Below are 21,374 nucleotides of genomic sequence, written 5' to 3'. Positions count from 1 at the left end.
CTTTGGACTGTGTCCAACAGCTCTATTGAGTCCTCTTTCAACTGTGTATATAAAGGGGTGCAGCCCCTCTTGTATTCCATTCCAATGCTTCTTAAGCAATTGGTTTTTCATATCAATAAAGAATACCTTTTTATTTTGTTTCCAGTTATACCCTTTTTTTTTATGCTTTAGTGTCATTCATGACACTTTCCCTTGTGAAGAAGCTCGTGTTTCGAAGATCCCTATTTCATTTCAGAGTCCCCTCCCTCTTGTCCCTCTTTGTGCAGGGAAGGGGCAGAGTCCCCTCCCTGTCATCCCTCTTTGTGCAGAGGAGGGTCTGAGCCCCTCCCTGCGCTCTCTGAGTGTCGAGGAGGGGCCGAGCCCCCTCCCTATCCTCCCTCTTTGTGCAGGGGAGGGGTCGAGCCCCCTCCCTGCGCTCCCTGTTGGCAGGGGAAGGGTCGAGCCTCCTCCCTCTTTGTGCAGGGGAGGGGTCGAAGAGGAGAGGAGGAGAGGAGGAGAGCAGAGGGAGTCGGAGATGAGAGAACGTACCTGAGGAAGAGAGGTCCGACGGAGCGGTTGACGGTGGTGTCAGGGTCCGACGGAGGTCGATCGACGTCGGCTTCAAGAGGAGAGGAAGGGAGGATTAGGGCAAAAAAAAATTGCCCTAATCCTCCCCTTCGCAACATATTTTATCGGACGATTTTTTTTTAAATCTAAAAATTGGACACAAATAACCCTGAGTGCGTTGACCGCATCCAGGGTCGGGTTGACCACACCGAGTGCCGCACGCACACCTGCATCGCGTCGACGCGGGTGCAGCACCCGGTTTGCCGAGTCTCTGTGACATAGGTTGCCAATGACATTTCTTTGGGGAAGGTTTTACTAGTTCACATGCCTGCATTCTTTTAAGTGCATTCATCTCATCAACCATGGCTCTCTCTGTCACTCCTCATTTTCTATTGCCTCGTATAGGACTCAGGCTCTACATAAGAATGGATTAAGGCTAGAAAAACATGATAATGAGGATGAAAGGACTCATAAGACACAAAACGGGATGAAAGTACAGAAGGTTTAAAACTTTTACGTACCTGAGAAGACGTGCAAGAAGAAGATGGTAACTGTAAGCTTTGTTGTTGATGTCCCGGATCAGTTGCCGTAAGAATGGGATCAAGATTGGTCTCTTCACTTCTCTGCCCTTTCACTTGATCAAAAAATGAAATTCCAATCACACATCATGTCTCCTTGAATAGGTCTGACCAAACCTATCTTCTCTAGCTAGAACTTGCTCCCTTTGACTGTTCATCCTCTCTCTCCCACCTTCCGACAGGTCAGTCTCATTTTTCAACTTTTCTCTATTCTGACTAAAGTATATCACATTCTCATTTGTCAGTTAGCAAAACAAAACATACATAATCAAGCACTTTTAACATATCATAATTTGAAACTTTTTCATCCAATTTCTGAGAAGGGGATATATGCCTTTAACTACTCCAGACGACATACGATTTATCAGATAAACGCTCAATTGAACTGCATCTGCCCAAAGCACTTTGAGTATCTATCCTCCAAACAGAAGAGCTCTTGTTGTTTCCAAGATGTGCTTGTTCTTCCTCTCGACTACACCATTTTGCTCAAGAGTGTAAGGATAGGACTTTTGATTAATCACATCTCTCTTGCAGGAACCTTTCAAACACATAACTAATGTATTCATCACCAAAATCAATACGTAGAGTTTTAATCTTGGTTGCAAATTGATTTTTAAACATAGCACAAAAGCTCTTAAAATTTCCAAAAAGATCACTTCTATTTTTTAGAAAATATATCTATGTAAATCTTGTACAATCATCTATGAAAGTCACAAAATAAGATGATTGTCCTTTTGACACAACAGGAGGACCCCATATATCTGAAAGTACCAAATCAAAAGGACCTTTTTATTCTCTATCACTAGACTTGAATGACAAGGCATGACTTTTGGCTAATTTACAACTCACACAAACTTTAACATGATTTGATACAACTAGCTTAGATTTTCCAAAACTTCCTGACGACACTAAACTTTGCAATCTAAAGCTGAAAATATGCCCCAGTCTCTGGTGCCACAAAACAGACTCATCTAAAACTAAAGCTCCATATTCAGTTTCAACTTCCTTCTACTCCCTCATAGCAATCCAATCCAGATAGTATAAATCTCTTTTTCTATAGTCAATCCCAATCTTCTTTCCTAACAACTGATCCTACACAATACAACCAATAGAGGAGAGAAGATAACATTACAATTAAGTTGGGTAATTTGACACACATAAATAAGATTGGTAGCAAGGGATGAAACATGATAAACTTGAGAAAGATTGAATTTACTACTATGATAAGAATCACGAGTAATTGAACATACTTTGAAAACAGACAGACGAATCATCTACAGTGCGAAAGATATCACTAGAGGGACGACAATCAGCAAAGACAGACTCATGAGGTGTCATATGGCATGAAGCCCCAGAGTCTATCAACCAACCAGAAGAAGGACCTAAGATACCTGAAAAAGTAGAACTAGAGGAGGAGGCAGGAGTGCCAGTGACAGAGAAAGAAGGGCCAATGGCTGATTGAGCAAAAAGCTGCAATTGTTGGATCTGATGTTGAATCTCCTGCTGAACACGTTCAAATCTCCGAAGTTGCCCACTACCCATCACTTCACCACCAAATGATGAAGAACCAACTCATCCTTGGGCATTACGTCATCACCCCCAGTGGAAGTTGTATATGCACCACCTCTCTTTTTCTGGAGAATGGGACAATAATTTTTCAAATGATCAAAGCCCTTGCAATAGTGACACCGAACAAAACTAAAGTCATCTCTTCCACAAAATCTCCTCTCTCCTCGTCCTCCAGACCTACCTCCACCTCTTCCATTCAACTTCACTAGAATAATTTGAATTCCCTCTTTCTCAATAATTCACAACCCCCAACTGTAAAATACTATGTAGCTGCACTAGAGAACTACAACAAACCAAGGTTCAAGATAGAAAATACAACTGTACACCAACACAAATTCCAATGTGCAAACAGTTATTTCTACCAAGAACCTCGCAAATTGCCCTTATCAAGCAAGAATGAGTACAAAAAAGAAAACAAAACCACTCCGGTACCACCAAAGCTTGACCAAATCTACACGATGTGGTTTACCTGCAAAATATGTCAAACTACAGCCAAACAAGGCTATAACATTGTCGCTACTGCTAATTTCACTACTAGAAGCATTGAAAACACTTCAACAAACACCGAAACCCAACCAAACGGAACGATATGCCTTGCAGCCACCACAAATACAGGTGGGGTGTGATAAAAAGTCTAGTCACAGCAACCAAAACAGGTGATAACAGCAAAAACACTGTTACCACCCCCAATACACACCAAAAGGCGACACACCTCCAAATCACCACATCAAGCCACCAGACCACTTCTATCAGCTTCCTAGGGTAAAAACGACCTGGTTACACTCTTTTTAAGTGATACAAAACCATCAGTTAGGTCAAAAGAAGCCAAAAATGCAATAACACGGTTATTGCTACAACGAGAAACATCAAAATTGCTATGAATCTACCCCAAATCGCCACATTAGGTCACCAGGCCACTTCTAAAAGTCTTCTAGGGTCAAAACGACCTGATTACAGTCCTTTAAGAGGATCCAAACCCACTGATTTTCTCACAATCAACAAAATCCCCAAATCTGGACCCTTCTAGGTGTGTTTTTCTGAAATACTTGAAAAAATCACAGAAATTTCAAATCTCCACCAAATAACCTGATTCTTGTTTGGGTCAGCTTCTAAAATCAAGATCAATCTAAAGGTTACCTCAAGGGAGATGCATCTGCCACTGGTGAACCCAATGCTGATGTCAGCAGCATGCTTTCCAAGACAGAATATGGATGACCAAGATGGAGTCCTTACCTCTTGTCTTCACTCCCATGATCCTATAAAAGCTTGCATTAGGCTCTGATACCATGTTGGAATTACAAAAAGAAAGTAGAGAAAGAGGTTAGGGTGAGAGGAGAGAACACAAATATTTATTCAATCCATATCGTGAAAGAGAGACCTTTACAAATAAAGGGGTCGACCCCCTTGAGACTTCAAAAAGTAAAAAGACTAAATTGTCTAGTATGCCCCTTCTTTATAGGGTATGTACATATTAGTCTAATAGGTTACTTTACATACCTTTATAATACACTATATTACACAAACTTTCAATAATATACACAAGAGAGTCTCAATGGAGGCGTTGGAACTAGTCAACGGCTCTATTTGTAGCCGTTGGACTAGTTCCAACAGCTCTATTGGCTAGTCAACTTTATGTTGACTAGTTCAAAAAGAACCTAACTAAAGTAAAAAGAAAAAAAATAGTTACAACATATTTACAACTAATATATTCATATATAATATATTGTACATATACATATTAGCATGTATATACAATTTTAACACTACCTTGTCCTTAGCAGTTGGCTTTCATGTTCTTTTGGGTACTCTTTTCTTGATCTTATCTGGAATTCGCTATCTTCTCTTTTAGAGAGAATTTTTCTTCCACTATTTTCAGTTTCTTATCTGTTAGTATAGCGAATCTCTCTTATCCCTTGACTCAACATGGAATTCTCTCCAAGAGATGAGGAACTCACTACTCTATTAGAAAGAAGAATGACCAACTTTTACATGAATTTTTCAGTGGATGAGATTGGTCCCGTTGTCTCCATTGGAGATGGGATTGCAAGTGTTTATGTATTGAATAAGATTCAAGCAAGGGAAATGGTGGGAATTTGTCACTGGTATGAAAGGAATAGTGTTGAATCTTGAGGATGAGAATGTAGGTATTGTTATCTTTGGTAGTGATACCGCTCTTAAAGAAGATCTTATAGGAAATTTTTTCCTATTTCAAAGGAAAACCTACCAACCCTAATGGTCTCAACCAAGGTTGTGAGTATCGTATCGTAATCCGTATCGGTCGGGCCCAAAATGAGATATGTATTGTATCGTATAATAAAAAATCATAAATTTTGGAAAAAAAATAAAAATTCTAAAAAAAATTAAAAAATTTTTTAAAAAAAATCAGAAAAAATAGCCAAAATTCGAAAAAATCATAACACACAAAACAATGATGAAATGCACAAAATGCAACCAGAAAATCGCATATGAAGCATTTACGTCTCCATGAGATACATAAGACATCATCAAACGTTAACTATCTTACAAGAACAATGCAAAGTATTAAATATCTTGCAATTAAGAACATGTCACAAGACTCGTACTTTTATCTTACATAAACAAAAATATTATGACAATAGTTGCACTTAATTTTCAATTGGTTTTCACTCATTACTTGAGTGCTCCATTTTCATGCCGGATCATCTGATGCCATCTTTGTTGAAGGAGTGTGAAACCTGATTTCTACCTTGATATAAATCTCTAATTTTCGTGGATCAGGCCCTTTATAAATCGAGGCAGTTTTTTTTGGAGGGTATCTTTGTAATTTTACTCATAATAAAGATTTTTTACCTTAACCCACTTTCTTGAGTGAAAATTTGTTGAAAATGCATTTTTACTTTAGCAAACCGCAAAAGCCCTTTTCCTTGAGCATGGATCGGCCCCCAAATCACTCTCACAAGTCCTAGGGTATGAGGATGTCTCTCTATGACTTCTACACAAATGAGGGAGTCGACACTCAAGAAATTTTAAAAACTCAAAACTATAAAATTACGATTTGAACCCTTTTTAAGTGCGTCGAGCCTATATCATAGGATACACCTTGTATCGTATGATATACGAGTATGTATCATACAATATGGTATAATACACACTCGTATCACGATACGATTGTGTATTGTATCATATCATTTTCCTTCATAGTAATAATACATATCGTACGATACAATTCGATAAAGCCAATCTTGGTCTCAACCAGTCACCTGTATCTTTAAAGGTAATTTCTCGACAAAGGTATTTCTCAGAGAGATTTTCAAAAGTTGATAAATCTTGAGAATATCTCGAGAGTTTAAAAAATTGAAAAATATATAAATAACAGAAAAAACTAAGAAAATAATAAATTGCGCATTATTTTTCTTCCAAAAACATAAAGAAACATGTTTTAAAGGTTTTAAAATATAAAAGAAACAAAAAAATAGGAAATGCAAACTTTAAAAAAAAACAAAAAAAAAATTTAAAATATCAAGAAATATTACCTTTAATATTGACTACCTTAAAATATTAGTATTTCTCATGATATTTTTAAAATATAGCCGATATCAGTGGCAGTGGTCTCAACAGATTCTGGCATTCCGAGTTCTTATGGTCCCATGAATCTATCATCTTAGTCTCAACTAAGCATTTCCATGTTTATTCATGCATTTGGCAAGTAACCCCCCATCAAAAACAGATTCGGATCATCAAGGAGCTAGTTGTGCGCCCTATGCATGGTCTCACACTTGGGTTTCCTACCCATCAAGATTTTATGCTCACATATTTCATTGTAACCATTTTCCAATTTTCAAATTGCAGTAAGTAGCAATGTTCTAGACCCCATGATACTAGGAATAGAACTAGTCACTATAAAACAAATGATATAAAATGTATGAGGGTAGGGACACAAAGTTGACCATATCTAACAGGTTTAATCATCCATGAAATGTGATGGCTTATCTAGTGTCCATGTCAATGAATTGTCATGTCAAATTAAGACACAAGTGTTGTCTGATATAGGCCCTAATCATTTAATATGAATATGCACACTTTGGGTGACCAGACCATTATCTTGAAAAATCTCTACATGCACACAAACATTTCACCCTCTCCCTCTACATATACACAAACAATTCATAAAGGAATAAAGCATCTGCTTACCTCAAAAACGCCTCGATTTCTGTTGTGGATATCCTGGATTTTGCATTCCCATCCCAGGTTCTTTCCTTCTCAGCTGTTCAGAATTCAATCCGTTATTATTTCAGAATTCAGATATGTATTATCAAGAAGTGATGTATTCATGTCAGACTGTCAACTTATATATTGACCTGTTGAGCCTGTGCTGCTGGTCCACGCTGCATTGGAAGATTATTGGGATTCAGGCCAGGCATGCTTGCCTGAGAAGCTAAATTAAAAGCTGCCATTCCTGCATTTGGCATCCTTTGCATGCCAACCATTTGTATCGGACGAGCAACAGGTCTAGCATTGACAGCAGCTGCAGCTGCCACATTTCCTGATGATACCTGATTGCACGAATCAATGTAAATGGATAAATCACACAACCTAAACCAAATTTCATCTTAGACAAAAATTCCAAGTACACAATACAGTTCATATCAAATCAAAAGTAGCTACATTACTGATAAAGTATCCCACACACTACTACAATGTACATATCATATCCAGATCAAAAAAGTTATTCTCTCCTGCACTTTGCTGCTTGTATTTTGTTAACAAAACATCTTAAGAAAATCCACAAAGCTTTTTATTTCTAAAGTTCTTTAAGAACATGTTACAAACCAAAAGATAATTATTTTCTAAATGATCAAAACTAGTAGCTATGACAACCAATTTGTGTGTGTGCACGTGAACTCCCACACGTGCATGTCTTCATGTGTGAAAGAAGGCGTGCTCTATAAGTCAATAGTCAAGTTTTGAAAGACATCTCCGTGAATTTAACATGAGAGATGAGACAGCTTCATATAGAAAGTAGTGTTACACCTTTGCTATTTAGTGAAAAAACAGACACTTATGAACCACAATGCATGTGAAATAAATATGTTAAGTACCGGTTGAGAATGTTGAATGCTTGTTGTCCCCTCAAAATCTGTCGACGTATCCACAGGACGAGCAGGGTAATTAACGACTTTGTCCCCAGGTTGGCAAGGAATAAGTGCACTGAACATTGATTTTCACATATTACCTGGTCATATATATGCTTCATTCACAAGGACATCTTATCCTCCTAATTACCAATGACAAGCAAGTAGGCTTTTTGCCAAAACTGTGTCATAATTGATGCCTGTTATGATGAAATGTTCTGATAACATGCAATAACTTAAATAGCAACTTACTTGCGACCTGGTAAAGGATCCACTCGAAAATACCTATTAAAATAAAAACAACACATTTTAGCAGAAATCCATAACGATAAACAAATAAGTTCGTACTACCAAAGTAGCTTACAGTACGGAAGAATTCTATCAATCAGTTCTGCACTTGGCTCATACAAAGCAACAAAAGAATATGTGGTCATTCATCATCTTGATCAGTGTGGCTGGATCCAGGTAGAGCTTCAGATCAGAGAATAGGCATTGCCTAATGTCACAACCTGGCTGGATCGTGCCACAGAGGATAGCTAACATAAGCATGCCAAAGTTTCAGCAGTTCTAAATCATGCCAAAGCTTCAGCAGTTCTAAATCGATATGCAGTCAACATTGTCAAAAGCCCACATGAGACAACTCACATGTTGACTTGACATGGTTGGACATGAGGGTCCCATAAGGCACAAACAATATGGCATAACTCATTTACTGATTGTTGGCCTTTAAGTCTTCACCAACACCACAACTGACGTTAATTAAATTTTCCAGTTCAATTGACTTGACCAATGATTTAGGCCAATCATGCCCATGCACATGTATGTATACCATGTGACTCATTGGAATATGTGGCTACTCTCAGAATTTCCAACTTAAAAGAGAGCCCTCACCTAATTTTTCCCAGCTAAACAAGGTTTAATTAGTAAGACCTGAATGCAGTTTCATTATTTGATATCTTACACCAACCATTGGTGAAAAAAAGGCTAACATATTAATCGTGATAAATAAATGGTTTTTTTAAGGTCAAAGAAAAAAAGGCATAAAAGAAGTTAGTCTAAACAATTTATACGTTCTTGCATCAGTCTTTTGGGTAGAAAAGATCACCAAGAATAAGGCAAAGTTTCATACACATGGTCTAAATATAGGGGGAGAATCTAATCAGCACATGACAAGATCCGACCCATGTATGAGCTGGAATAGCATGTATAACTATCCTCTAGACCATGGGAAACTACAGCTGCCTGACTTGGCAACCTTTCATTAGAATGTCCTCTTCCTGGTTTGCATTTGGTCCCTTTTTCATAATTGAAGGATTAAACTCAATTCCCAATGTAAATCTGGATTTGATTCACAAAGTTAATTTGGATCCAACCATCTCATAACATGATGACATAATGAGCACAAAACCAACTCATAACATGATGATATAATGAGCACAGAACCATATGCTCGAATAGTTACTAGCATAACTAGCTTACTAGAATGAACATGCTAACATGTGGATGGCACATGAGAAGGTCCAGATAAGGTTACCAGCTTCTTTCCAAGAGTACAACCTGCATCTTGGACCATGGGTCTGTAAGCAAGGGACAATCAGAAGGAAAAGCTAATGACAGTAGCATCATCTTTGTCATACAAGAGGAGGTTGTTAAATGTTAAAGTATATATATATAATAATAATAAGTGAAACCCATTAGGGGTATTTTGGTTATTATTGTTAAAATATGTATATATATATACATATACTTATATATATACATTCGTATATATATAAGTATATATATACATATATGTATATATATACATATTCTCTTTTATTGAAATACCCGATAGGGGTATTCTTGTAAATCAGCCAATGTACTTTTTTATTTTTACCTTTTTCCTTTTTTCTTTTTTCCTTTTTTCTTTTTTCCTTTTTCCTTTTTTTCTTTTTATTTTCTTTCTTTTGGATGACCACAAGGGGCCCCACTCTTGTAGTCGTTGGGGCCCCAACGGTCAGATTTCTGACCGTTGGAGCTCCCAACGACTACAAGGGAGCCCCCTTGTAGTCCCTTCTTTGTGACTCCCTCCTCTATAAATAGAGGAGGTGTTCTCCTCTTGTGGTATGGGTTTTTCACCCTTCTCTTCCTTTCTTCAATAATATCCAACTTATGACTTTAAGTCATTTTCTATATTTGAGAGTTTTGTGTGTGCACATTTGGTGTTTGTGTTCTTGGCTCTAGTAGTCGCTCTTAAAGAGTGACTTTTGCTCTATTGGTGCTTCCGCCTCTTTTCATTACATGGTATCAGAGCTCGGTTGGTGATTGGGTTTTTCTTTTGAACGTGTGACTCTCATTTTTTGAAGAAAGGAAGGACTTCTTTGGTGCCGATGGAACGTGACTCTAAAGTGGAGCTTTCTTTTAAGCTAAATGGGTCCAACTATCTCATGTGGGCCTCCGCTATGGAAAATCATCTTAGAGGTAAGAAACTTTGGGGTTTTGTTATGGGAACTACTCCCGAACACTTTCTTGTTCTCACCAAAATCGAAAATGAAGTTGAAAAATCTTTAGATGGCGATGAGCGCATCAAAGCTATTAATGATCATCAATCCAAAATTGAAGATTGGGAAAGTAACCATGCCAAAATTTTGGCATGGTTTATGAACAATGTTGACCTTAAAAATTGTGCTAATATTGCCAAATTTAGAAGGGCCAATGAGGCTTGGTTTTTCCTTAAGTGTATGTATACCCAAAAGGATCTTGCTCGACAATTTTTTTGTCAAGAAAAAATCCGTTCCACCAAACAAATGGACATGAGTGTCCGGGACTATTTTAGCTCTCTAACTCCTCTTTGGGATGAACTTGCTCTTCTTGAGCCTAAGTGGGTGGCTCCGGAAGATATTGAATTAAGGAGGGAACAAATTGAAAAGGAACATTTTTTTCAATTTCTTCATGGTCTTCGCCCGAAATTTGAACAAGTTAGGGCATCTCTTCTCCATAGAAGCAAAGCCCTACCTATTGAAGATGCCCTTGCCGAAATATGTCAAGAAGAAACTCGACTTGGCGTGAGCATTAAGAGTGATGAAGTTTTGGTCGTTACTAGGCCCGGATCGAATGTTAAAGCATATAGACCTCCCCATTTTAACAAAAATAGTAATGGGCCTAGAAAGGGAATAATATGCCATTATTGTAATGAACCGGGACACATTAGACCGGTTTGTCCAAAACTCAAAGGAAAGGTAGTCGCGGTTGGGGAAAATTCTCCAAAGAAAGAAGAAAGTACCAAAGAAGGAGATATCAAAGAAACTCTAAATCACATCTCCGAAGTTCTCCAACATCTTCTCAAGACTTCTCCTTCAACATCCGGGGCCGCCATCGCCTACTCTTCATCACCTCCAGGTATGTGAATACTAGACTCCGGTGCTTCTTTTCATATGACATCTCATAAAAACTCTCTTTCAAATGTTTTTTTCGAACCCATATCCTCTTATGTTTCAACGGCCGATGGTACATCATTAAAAATCGAAAGTATTGGATCACTTGATTTTAAAAATTTTGTCGTTCCTAAAGTAAGAATCGTTCCTAAAATTAATTTAAATCTTTTTTCCGTTTCCCAAATCACCGACCATGGATGCCAAGTCTCTTTCTCACCTAAAGATTGCACCGTGCAGGATCTCCAGTCAGAGAAGCTGATTGGGCAAGGCCATAGAAGGGGTGACCTCTACTTTATGGATTTTTTTACTCTTTCATCTAAGTCATCTTGCAATCTTGTAAAAGACAAAAGTATTGGAATATGGCATGAGAGACTTGGTCATCCAAATTTTGTAAAAATGTCTCTTTTTCCGTTTTTGAACAATACTTGTAAAGACAATCACATGACTTGTAAAGATTGCATTTTTGGGAAATCTAAAGCTACTCCATTTCCTCAAAGAAGTTACTTTACCACTCGGCCATTTGAACTTATTCATTCTGATGTGTGAGGACCTTCCCCTATTTTGTCTAAAGGAGTTTTTTCGTATTACGTGGTCTTTATTGATGACTTCACTCGATTTACGTGGATTTACTTTCTAAGTCGCAAATCCAAAGTTTTCTACTTCTTTAAAGAATTTCATGCAATGGTCAAAAATCAATTTTTAGGAAATCTATCTATTCTTAGGTCTGATTCGGGAGGCGAATATATGTCCAATGATTTTCAAAACTATTTAAAAGAAAATGGAATTTGTCACCAACGTTCTTGCCCCAACACTCCGCAACAAAATGGTCTTGCGGAAAGAAAGCATAGACACATAATAGAAACTACAAGAACGTTATTAATTTCAAGAAATATTCCAAAATCCTTTTGGGCCGAAGCGGTTCTAACCCCTATATATCTTATCAATAGAACTTCTTCATCCTCTTTGAAAAATCTTTCTCCATTTGAAAAACTTTACAATATGTCTCCCGATTATAAAAGACTAAGAATTTTTGGATGTAAATGTTTTGTTCTAACTCACAAGAATGATAAACTTTCTCCTAGGGCTATTGAATGTATCTTTTTGGGATATGGCGAAAAACAAAAAGGTTATCGATGTTTTGACATACTTAAAAACAAGTTTTATATCTCTAAAGATGTCACATTCCTTGAAGAGGAAAATGGTTTTTCGCACCAACCAAATGAGAATATTGATTATTACTTTCTATTTGACTTGTTGCCTCAAGAAAACATCATAGATGATCATATTGATCCTAGTGAACCTCTTAGTGAAGATCATTTTGAACATCCAAATGATGATCAAAACTTAGAAGAAAATGTTTCAAGACAAATACAAGTCTACTCTAGAAGGAATGAAAGAAATCCTCCTTGTGCCCTTGAAAAATTCTCTCAAAGTGAGTCAATCGAAGAGACCTCTCAAAGAAGATCAAATCGGATTTTCAAAATACCAAATAGATTTGTTTCTTATGATTCCTTTTCTCCAAACTTTCGAGCATGCCTACTTGCTCTTCACTCCTTTCATGAATCATCTCATTACAATGATGCTAAGCAATATGCTCATTGGAATGAAGCTATGGAACTAGAACTTAATGCTCTTAAAAAGGCACAAACTTGGGAAATCATTGATCCTCCCAATGGCAAGAAACCCATTGGATGTAGATGGGTTTTTAAAGTAAAAACTAAGAGTGATGGTTCATTGGAAAGATATAAGGCTAGGTTGGTAGCCAAAGGATATGCCCAAGAGTATGGGGTAGATTATGATGAAACTTTTGCCCCAGTTGCTCGAATGACTAGTGTTCGAGCTCTTATTGCTATAGCCTCAGTCAAAAAATGGCCAATATTTCAACTTGACATCAAAAATGCCTTTTTGAATGGTAATTTAAATGAAGAAGTTTATATGGAACCGCCTCCAGGTATGAATTTAAATGGAAAAATTTTGAAATTAAAAAAGGCTTTATATGGACTTAAGCAAGCTCCTAAAGCTTGGTATGATAGGTTTAGTAACGTATTAATCAATTTAGGATTTTCTTCTTGCTATACTGACACTGCTTTTTTTGTTAAAAGGACAGGTGACTCCATTATTATGCTTCTACTGTATGTTGATGATATGATCATTACTGGGAATGACAAAAAGGGAGTAAATGATGTAAAGTCCATGTTAAAAGAAACTTTTGATATGTCTGACCTTGGTTATTTGAGATATTTTTTAGGGATTGAAGTGGCTTATTCTCCGCGAGGATATATCCTATCTTAAATTAAATTAGCTGCAGAAATTTGTACCAAGTCAGGAATATCTGATGAAAAGAAAGTTGAGACTCCCGAAGTTATTAATGCAAAACTGAGACTTGAAGATGGTGTTCTACTTGAGGATCCAACCCCTTACCGTCAATTAATCGGATCTCTCACCTATCTATCCATCACACGTCCAGACATAGCTCATGTGGTTCATGCAGCAAGCCAATTTCCGCATGCACCTACTTCGGTTCATATGGCGGAGGTAATGAGAATTGTGTGATACATCAAAAATACTATATCCAAGGGACTCTTCTTATCCTCTTCCTCATCTCTTGACTTAACTGCTTTTACTGATGCTGACTGGGGAGGAAATCCCAATGATCGTATCTCAATAACGGGTCTTTGTATTTTTTTAGGTGAATCCCTCATTTCGTGGAGATGCAAGAAGCAGCAGAAGGTTTCACTGTCATCCACTGAAGTTGAATATCGGGCCATGGCAATGACAACTATGGAAATCGTATGGCTCAGAAGTCTCCTTGCTGACATGGGCGTCCCCATTTCCACTCCCACCAAGCTCTGCTGTGATAACAAAAGTGCGATATACATTGCCAGCAATCACACCTTTCATGAGCGGACCAAGCATATCGAAATGGATTGCCATTATGTTCGAGACGAATACCTCAGAGGGACTATCTCATTACCATATGTTACTTCAGAGTATCAACTAGCTGACTTCTTCACCAAGGCGCTCCTAACTCCACAATTTATGTTTCTCCTTAGCAAACTTTCGGTCTTCTCCCCGTAAAGTTTGAGGGGGCGTGTTAAAATATGTATATATATATATACTTATATATATATATACATTCGTATATATATAAGTATATATATACATATATGTATATATATATACGTATTCTCTTTTATTGAAATACCCGATAAGGGTATTCTTGTAAATCAGCCAATGTACTTTTTATTTTTACCTTTTTCCTTTTTTCTTTTTTCCTTTTTTTCTTTTTATTTTCTTTCTTTTGGATGACCACAAGGGGCCCCACTCTTGTAGTTGTTGGGGCCCCAACGGTTCTGACCGTTGGAGCTCCCAACGACTACAAGGGAGCCCCCTTGTAGTCCCTTCTTTGTGCCTCCCTCCTCTATAAATAGAGGAGGTGTTCTCCTCTTGTGGTATGGGTTTTTCACCCTTCTCTTCCTTTCTTCAATAATATCCAACTTATGACTTTTAAGTCATTTTCTATAATTGAGAGTTTTGTGTGTGCACATTTGGTGTTTGTGTTCTTGGCTCTAGTAGTCGCTCTTAAAGAGTGACTTTTGCTCTATTGGTGCTTCCGCCTCTTTTCATTGCAATTATACATTATGTAATTAGTGGTGTTCCTAGAGGCACTTTAGTGTTTTCCTTTTAATGTATTTTATTCTTTTTCTCAAAGGCATTGTAGTCCTTATAATGCCCTTGGAATAGATCTGTTGGGAGCACTTCCGAATGGCTCTTCTTTGATTCCTTTTGTATATAAATAGGGGGTGTAACCCCTCTTGTATGTCAAGCTTGTTCACAAGCATTCTCTTAATAATATTCCTATATTTTTTATTTGTGTTTTAGCCCCTAAGTGGCTTGTGTGGTTGTGCTCTTATATTGACCCATAAATGGTCTTGATTGTGTATGTTCTTGTGTTCTCACCCCCTTGTACTCTTTTTGTATTTTCATTACATTGTTTGTTTTTGCCTCTTGTTTGAGGTGTGTGAGTGTTTGTGCACCTTTGTAACTTTTAGAAGGTTCTTGTGCATTATGGTATTTTATTACATGTTCCTTAGAAATCTCATATTTGTTGCATTGTGATAAAATTTCTTGTGTGACATGTGTGGGTTCATGATTGGTGATAGTTATGCAAGATTTTGAATCTCTAAATACATGGTGATTTATTTGTTCTTTGAGAATCTCTATATATGTTTTGTCCTTCTTTAATGGTGTATGTCTTTGTTGTCTCATAGTAGACTTGCTTGTATTGACCACGCATATGATTGCATCAATTGATATCTTATTGTGCATATGACTGCACTATATTTTCATCTACCTTTATTGAATTTGATTCGAAACGTTTTTTCAAATCGATTCTTATATATGAACTCACTTTTTTGAAAATTGTTTTCCGTGAGTATGTATTGCTTTTTTATGGCATTCGAATTGCCCATCACTGAATTTTATATAATGCATAATTTGTTTTTGGCCTTTTTGTTATTGGGTCGGAGTTAGCCATTGAGGTGAGTTATGTGTGCACCTCAAGTCATCTTATCAATCTAGATTCTCAAGTGTATGAGTGACGTGTTGTCATTTACCTTGAGCCTGATTGATGGTTGATTGGCCTCTGAACTCATTGTTGTTGAAAATCTGAGTTAGTCGTTGGAGTGAGTTGTGTGTGCACCTCATGTCATCTTATTAGTATATGTATGTTACTAACTGGCAGATGATTGACATCGGTTTCTATGAGTGCATTTTACCACTCATTTGTTTGGCCATTTTTACAGTACTGGATGTTTGATATCTTGTTTTTCCTGTGTTTTGAAACTATGGAGTTTCAAAATATTGATATTCTTATTCTTCTTAATGACATTAATTTGTTTTCATTATAAGCTCTCCTTACCTCTTGTGTTTTATCATGTTATGCCTCTTATCTAAGTGTCATTATATGTAAGACAAATATGCTTATTCACACTTTTGTGTATTTTTTTAGTCATACTCTTGTTTTAGTAGCTGATTCACTTATTTTGAGTGTCATTATATGTAGACGAGATGTTTATTTACACTTTTGTGTATTTGTTTTGCCCATAAGTGGCATCGACATTATACTCTTGTTCTAGTCGCTAATACACTTGCTTCAGGTGTCATTTTATATTGACAACATATATTGTTATTCAATATAGTGAGTTATGTGCACCCATTGTACTCTTGATCTAGTCGTTGATACACTTGTTTTTAAGTGTCATTATATGTAGACAAAAGTTGTTGGTTATTCACACTTTTTGTGTGTGTTTTAGCCCTTTAGTGGCATTGTGGTTATGCTCTTGTTCTAGTAGCTATTACACTTCATTTTTTAGGTTTGGAGGTCTAGTGAAGTGATTGTTTGTGGTGGTCAAACTAGTGTTAAGACTTATTAATAATATCATTCATTGTGTTATATGAGATTTTTAGATCTCTTCATAATTTTTCTAAACTCATTTGCTCTCATGAGAAATGGTTGTTGAAATGTTTTCATACATTTTGCATTAAATATGCTTTAGTTGCGTGATCAAGGAATATTTTAAATATGTTCAAGGATTTATTATCTTGCATGTTTTGCATAAGTTTAATTAATGTTTTCTAAGCATTTGTTAATGAAGAATATATTATTTTTACCTTGTGAGTTTTTGGTGTGTATTTTCGTTGTGGGTTTTCCCTTGGTCTATAAGTGACCACTATCATATATTAATATCTCATTGTAGCCTTTGTGGCATTTCTTTGAGATATCATTTGTTTCATTAGTTAGTCTTCTAAGTGCGTGTTCTTGAAAGATTTTCATTGTTATCTCTTGAAAGGATTTCTTAAAATTAGTCCATAAGTAATTTTTTCGTTGATTCTAAACTATTACATGATTCATTCATATATGCATATCATGTGTGGTTAATATTGCTTCTAAAATGTAATAATGAAATTGATCTATGTTTATTTTACTTTTCTTAAATCTTTATTAAGTGAATAAAATCATTTCTTATCTTCCGCTGTGTAAAAATGATTCATTATTTATACTCCTTTGTGTGTTATTTCTTCATAGTATTAATAATGTTGAAAATACATGCCTATTATGTACTAATGTGCTTTTTGTGATAGATATATGTGTGCATGATTTTCATGAATGATTTAAGTGACTAATGGTTATCATGTTTGAAATTAATGATTTTTCAAAATTAATTTTTACTTTAAATACTTTTGAAAAATGTTAAATTGACTTATTAAAAATTTTCTATATATTGTATGTTTGTGTGCTTGGTCATCCTCTTTCCATAATATATCACTAATTTAGTTAGCCTTTGAAATCTTCTTATGATATAAATATGCATAGTTGGATTGTTTTGTTAGCTTTATTTACAGGTTTTCAAGAATTGATGATATTGAAAATCCTCTGTGTAATGGAGCATATGATTGAGCATCCTTTAAAAAAACATCAAATGAAAGAACTTATGAAGTCTATAGAGACATTTTATGTAATGGGTTTCTTCTTTTCTAATTTCAAACTTACAGTGAGTCACTGTAAGTTTGAGGGCAGGGTGTTAAATGTTAAAGTATATATATATATATATATATATATATATATATATATATATATATATATATATATATATACACACTATATATATTTCTTTATGTAATAAGGAAAACCCATTAGGGGTATTTTGGTCATTATACATTATGTAATTAGTGGTATTCCTAGAGGGGACTTTAGGGTTTTCCTTTTTAATGTATTTTATTTTTTTCTCAAGGGCATTATAGTCCTTATAATGCCCTTGGAATTAGGAATGCACAAAGCGCTGAGCTAACCCGAGATCAACTTGGGCTTGGCTTGTTTAAGCTCGGCTCGAGCTTGTTTGTAAATATAAATGAGCCAAGTTTGAACATCAGATTAAGCTTGGCATGAGCTGAATTTGATCAAGGCACAGCTCTGTTAGGCTCAGTCTGGTATTGTATCTGTGATACGAAAATCGAGTTTTGCCTTAACGAGTTTTTTGTCAAAAGGTAATAATGTTAGCATGTTGTTTTGCTTCTGTGTACTGTATACTGAATATACCTTTTGCTTTGTCTGTTGTAGAGGTTTTTATAAAAAAAAAGTGACTGACGTTGTACTTAACATACTTTTTCTCCGTCCCTTGTATCAGAAAAGGACGGCCTACTCTAGTGGTCAGGCTTTGTACAATTTTGTAGAGGTGGCGTGTTCAAATCCAACCTTTGAAAAGTTTTAAAACACTTTTTTTTAAATACTATAAAGCTCGACTTGGCTTGAGCTCAGAACCGAGCCGAGCTTGGACAGTGTTATTCAAGCTCGACTCTGAGCTCAAGCCGAGCCAAGCTTGAACAACCCAAGCTCGGCTAGTGTGCACCCCTACTTGGAATAGAGCTGTTGGGAGTGCTTCCAACAACTATATTTTTAGTGTGCACCCCTACTTGGAATAGAGCTGTTGGGAGTGGTTCCAACAACTATATTTTTAGTTGTTGGGAAGTGCTCTCATCAACTATATTTCTAGTTGTTGGGAGCACTTCTCAATGGCTCTTCTTTGCTTCCTTTTGTGTATAAATAGGAAGTGTAACCCCTCTTTGCATGTCAAGCTTGTTCACAAGCATTCTCTTAATAATATTCTTATATTTTTTTACTTGTGTTTTAGCCCCTAAGTGGCTTGTGTGGTTGTGCTCTTATATTGATCCGTAAGTGGTTTTGAGTGTGTATGTTTTTGTGTTTTTGTAAGAAGCACCCACTTGTACTCTTTTTGTATTTTCATTATTGTGAGTATACTTATCAAGGTTCTAATTACTACCTATAACCAATGTTTAGTGCGCCCAAGCAAAAGAACTTAAGATAGATGAATGGGACATGACTATTGAACGGTGAAGTCACTCCATCGTAGTGGCTCAGCTTCTAAACCCAAGGCACTCCATAACAGGGGCAAAGAAAAATATATTTTTGATCCATGTGCTTATAAAGGAAGATTTGAGACAATTAAATATAACATACAGAAGAAGGATTCTGAATTAGAATAGAAGATAAGAATGTTACTCGTGTTCTAGAGCTTGTGTGGCAGTTAACCGTTTCCGAGGGTCATACCTGCATATGAATTGAGAAGGTAGAAACCCCAAGAAACAAGTCAGTGTGAAATAAAAAGTGCACCATTTGAAGATCAAAAAAGAAGAATGACAAACATCGGTTGCAGATCGTAATTAATGAGACAAAAGCATGGGGATGTAAACAAAAGACTAAGCTAAAAAAGGGGGGGAAATTACGTGCAATCTGACTATCACTGAACTAAATACTCAAACAGGCACTTCAAGTTCTAATAAGAAACAAGCAACATAAATAACTGAGAATATAGAGAGAGAATAGTTTGATTGAACTGCTAAATCAGATCAAGAACATATAAATCCAGTTTTCTTTCAGGACTCCACTAAAGTTCAATACTACTCATTGGGAAATTCTCCAAGTACCCATCAACTTAATTTTGCACAAATGGAGAACATTAAAGTGCTACCAGCCTTGGCAAACATTGATCTCTGAGACAATAGACTTAGAACTGAGGTTCTAAATCATTACGGTTATCTTCTTCATGATAATGTTCATTTACTCTTTGTACCAGCTCACATCCTCCAGCAGCTCTCAGCCTCTCACTGTACATCGGACTGAAGAAATAGCTTTTAAAATGTGGGAACAGCACACCCAAATGCTCTCCAATAAAACAATAATATTGCATATTATACCCGTTATACACCAATTAGCAAAAAAATTATTCATCAGTGTAGAATAGTTAAGATCATTAAAACCATCAACAATATCATGTTATCTCTAATGATACTTCCACCCCATCCGGTGCACTGATTTTCTTTGACAACTGATGAAGTATAAAATGAACTTCCACATACACTATCACCATCATATCATAAACAACTGAAGAGTTAAATAAGAAGCTACAGCACATAATGGCCAATGCAAATTAACAATCCAGCTATATCAGAAAAGTTTTGTGACGAATGCATACCATCTGTTTAGATAAGAAGTTAATATTACATTGCTTACGCTATCAATAGACTAGTATTTGATTTTCAATTCATTAAACAATCCCCGATGGTAATCATACTGAACTTTTCTATATTTTAATATTATCTCCATGATTTATCATATTTATTTCCTTCACTCTATTTATCAAGAAAAAAATTACAAATCAGAAGAGGCAACTACACGATTCAACTCCTATCTTTTTTCTAGATTTAAAATAAACCCATAAGCATATATTCTTGTGTGCACACATCATCACACATTCCCATTATCAATAACAAATAATCTAATTCATAAATGTCTCACAATACTAGACCAATAGGATGAGAAGAGAGATATATACTGCCTTTTTTTTAAGCATCAAACTACTAAAAATAGTTGGACATGCTGTTAATAAATTAGCTTTTCCAGTTTCATTGATGATAGAAGATTAGATATAAGATGCAAATTCTCCACCTCCTTGAAACATACAAAATAAAGATGCACGATCTCTACCCTCACATGACTGAATATCCTTTTTCTGAAACTACCAATGACTTTTGAAGCATGCAATTCCTATAGGAAAAATATATCACAAATAATTGAGCAGTTTAAGACATCATAAGCATGCAGTAAACTAGTCTTGCGATAGAATCAACTATCACATGAACAAAATTCACAGAATTCAATCAAAGATAACTGCTAGGCGCTGTTTTGAAATATCCTGATTACTGTTGAAGTTCATTCGGCACCCCAATGAATATGTAATGGCATCACATCCTCTCACTCAAGTTGGGATGGCAGAGACCGTCAGTTGCATGGAAGCATGTTATATAAAATAAATATAGAAGTGATTGAAAAAGGAAATAAAATGTTGACAATGCTAAGTTCCATCATCCTTAGCAGCTTTATCATGACATCCAAACTGCAGTAATCACCTCAAAAAAATATAAAAATATAGGCTGATTATATGTAATAGGGAACAACATACTCGAGCATTTTAGAGAGTAGGTCATATGCAGGATTTTTCTGAGGAAGATGAACAATGTTATGGAGGCCAGGATTATCGCTGCAAGAAAACACAATGTGATTTAACCAAAGATGCACA

The 21,374-nt window shown here is 36.1% G+C and overlaps 1 protein-coding gene across 2 annotated transcripts in view; it reads right to left on the bottom strand.

Annotated features, from left to right (window-relative positions):
- The window catches only part of CDKE;1 (cyclin-dependent kinase E;1), a 56,681-nt gene that overhangs the window by 19,215 nt on the left and 16,092 nt on the right, over positions 1–21,374 (bottom strand). Inside the window, exons 10-16 of one of the 2 annotated variants that reach the window (XM_089987857.1) lie at positions 21,258–21,335; positions 19,298–19,345; positions 8,057–8,089; positions 7,772–7,880; positions 7,031–7,225; positions 6,864–6,936; positions 3,619–3,949 (exon numbers count right to left, since the gene is read on the bottom strand). In XM_089987857.1, the coding sequence (XP_089843983.1) occupies positions 6,865–6,936; positions 7,031–7,225; positions 7,772–7,880; positions 8,057–8,089; positions 19,298–19,345; positions 21,258–21,335 (535 nt within the window). In that variant the 3' untranslated portion in view covers positions 3,619–3,949; position 6,864. Of the gene's footprint in view, positions 1–3,618; positions 3,950–6,863; positions 6,937–7,030; positions 7,226–7,771; positions 7,881–8,056; positions 8,090–19,297; positions 19,346–21,257; positions 21,336–21,374 lie in introns of those variants that run through there. The other variant, XM_089987856.1, reaches the window with a different exon arrangement.

The sequence above is a fragment of the Nuphar pumila genome, chromosome 14 (assembly GCF_984573655.1).
Source record: "Nuphar pumila chromosome 14, dmNupPumi1.hap1.1, whole genome shotgun sequence".
Taxonomy (NCBI): domain Eukaryota; kingdom Viridiplantae; phylum Streptophyta; class Magnoliopsida; order Nymphaeales; family Nymphaeaceae; genus Nuphar; species Nuphar pumila.
The sequence above is the reverse complement of the archived record's forward strand: the minus strand, read 5'-3'. Positions and strand labels throughout refer to the sequence as shown.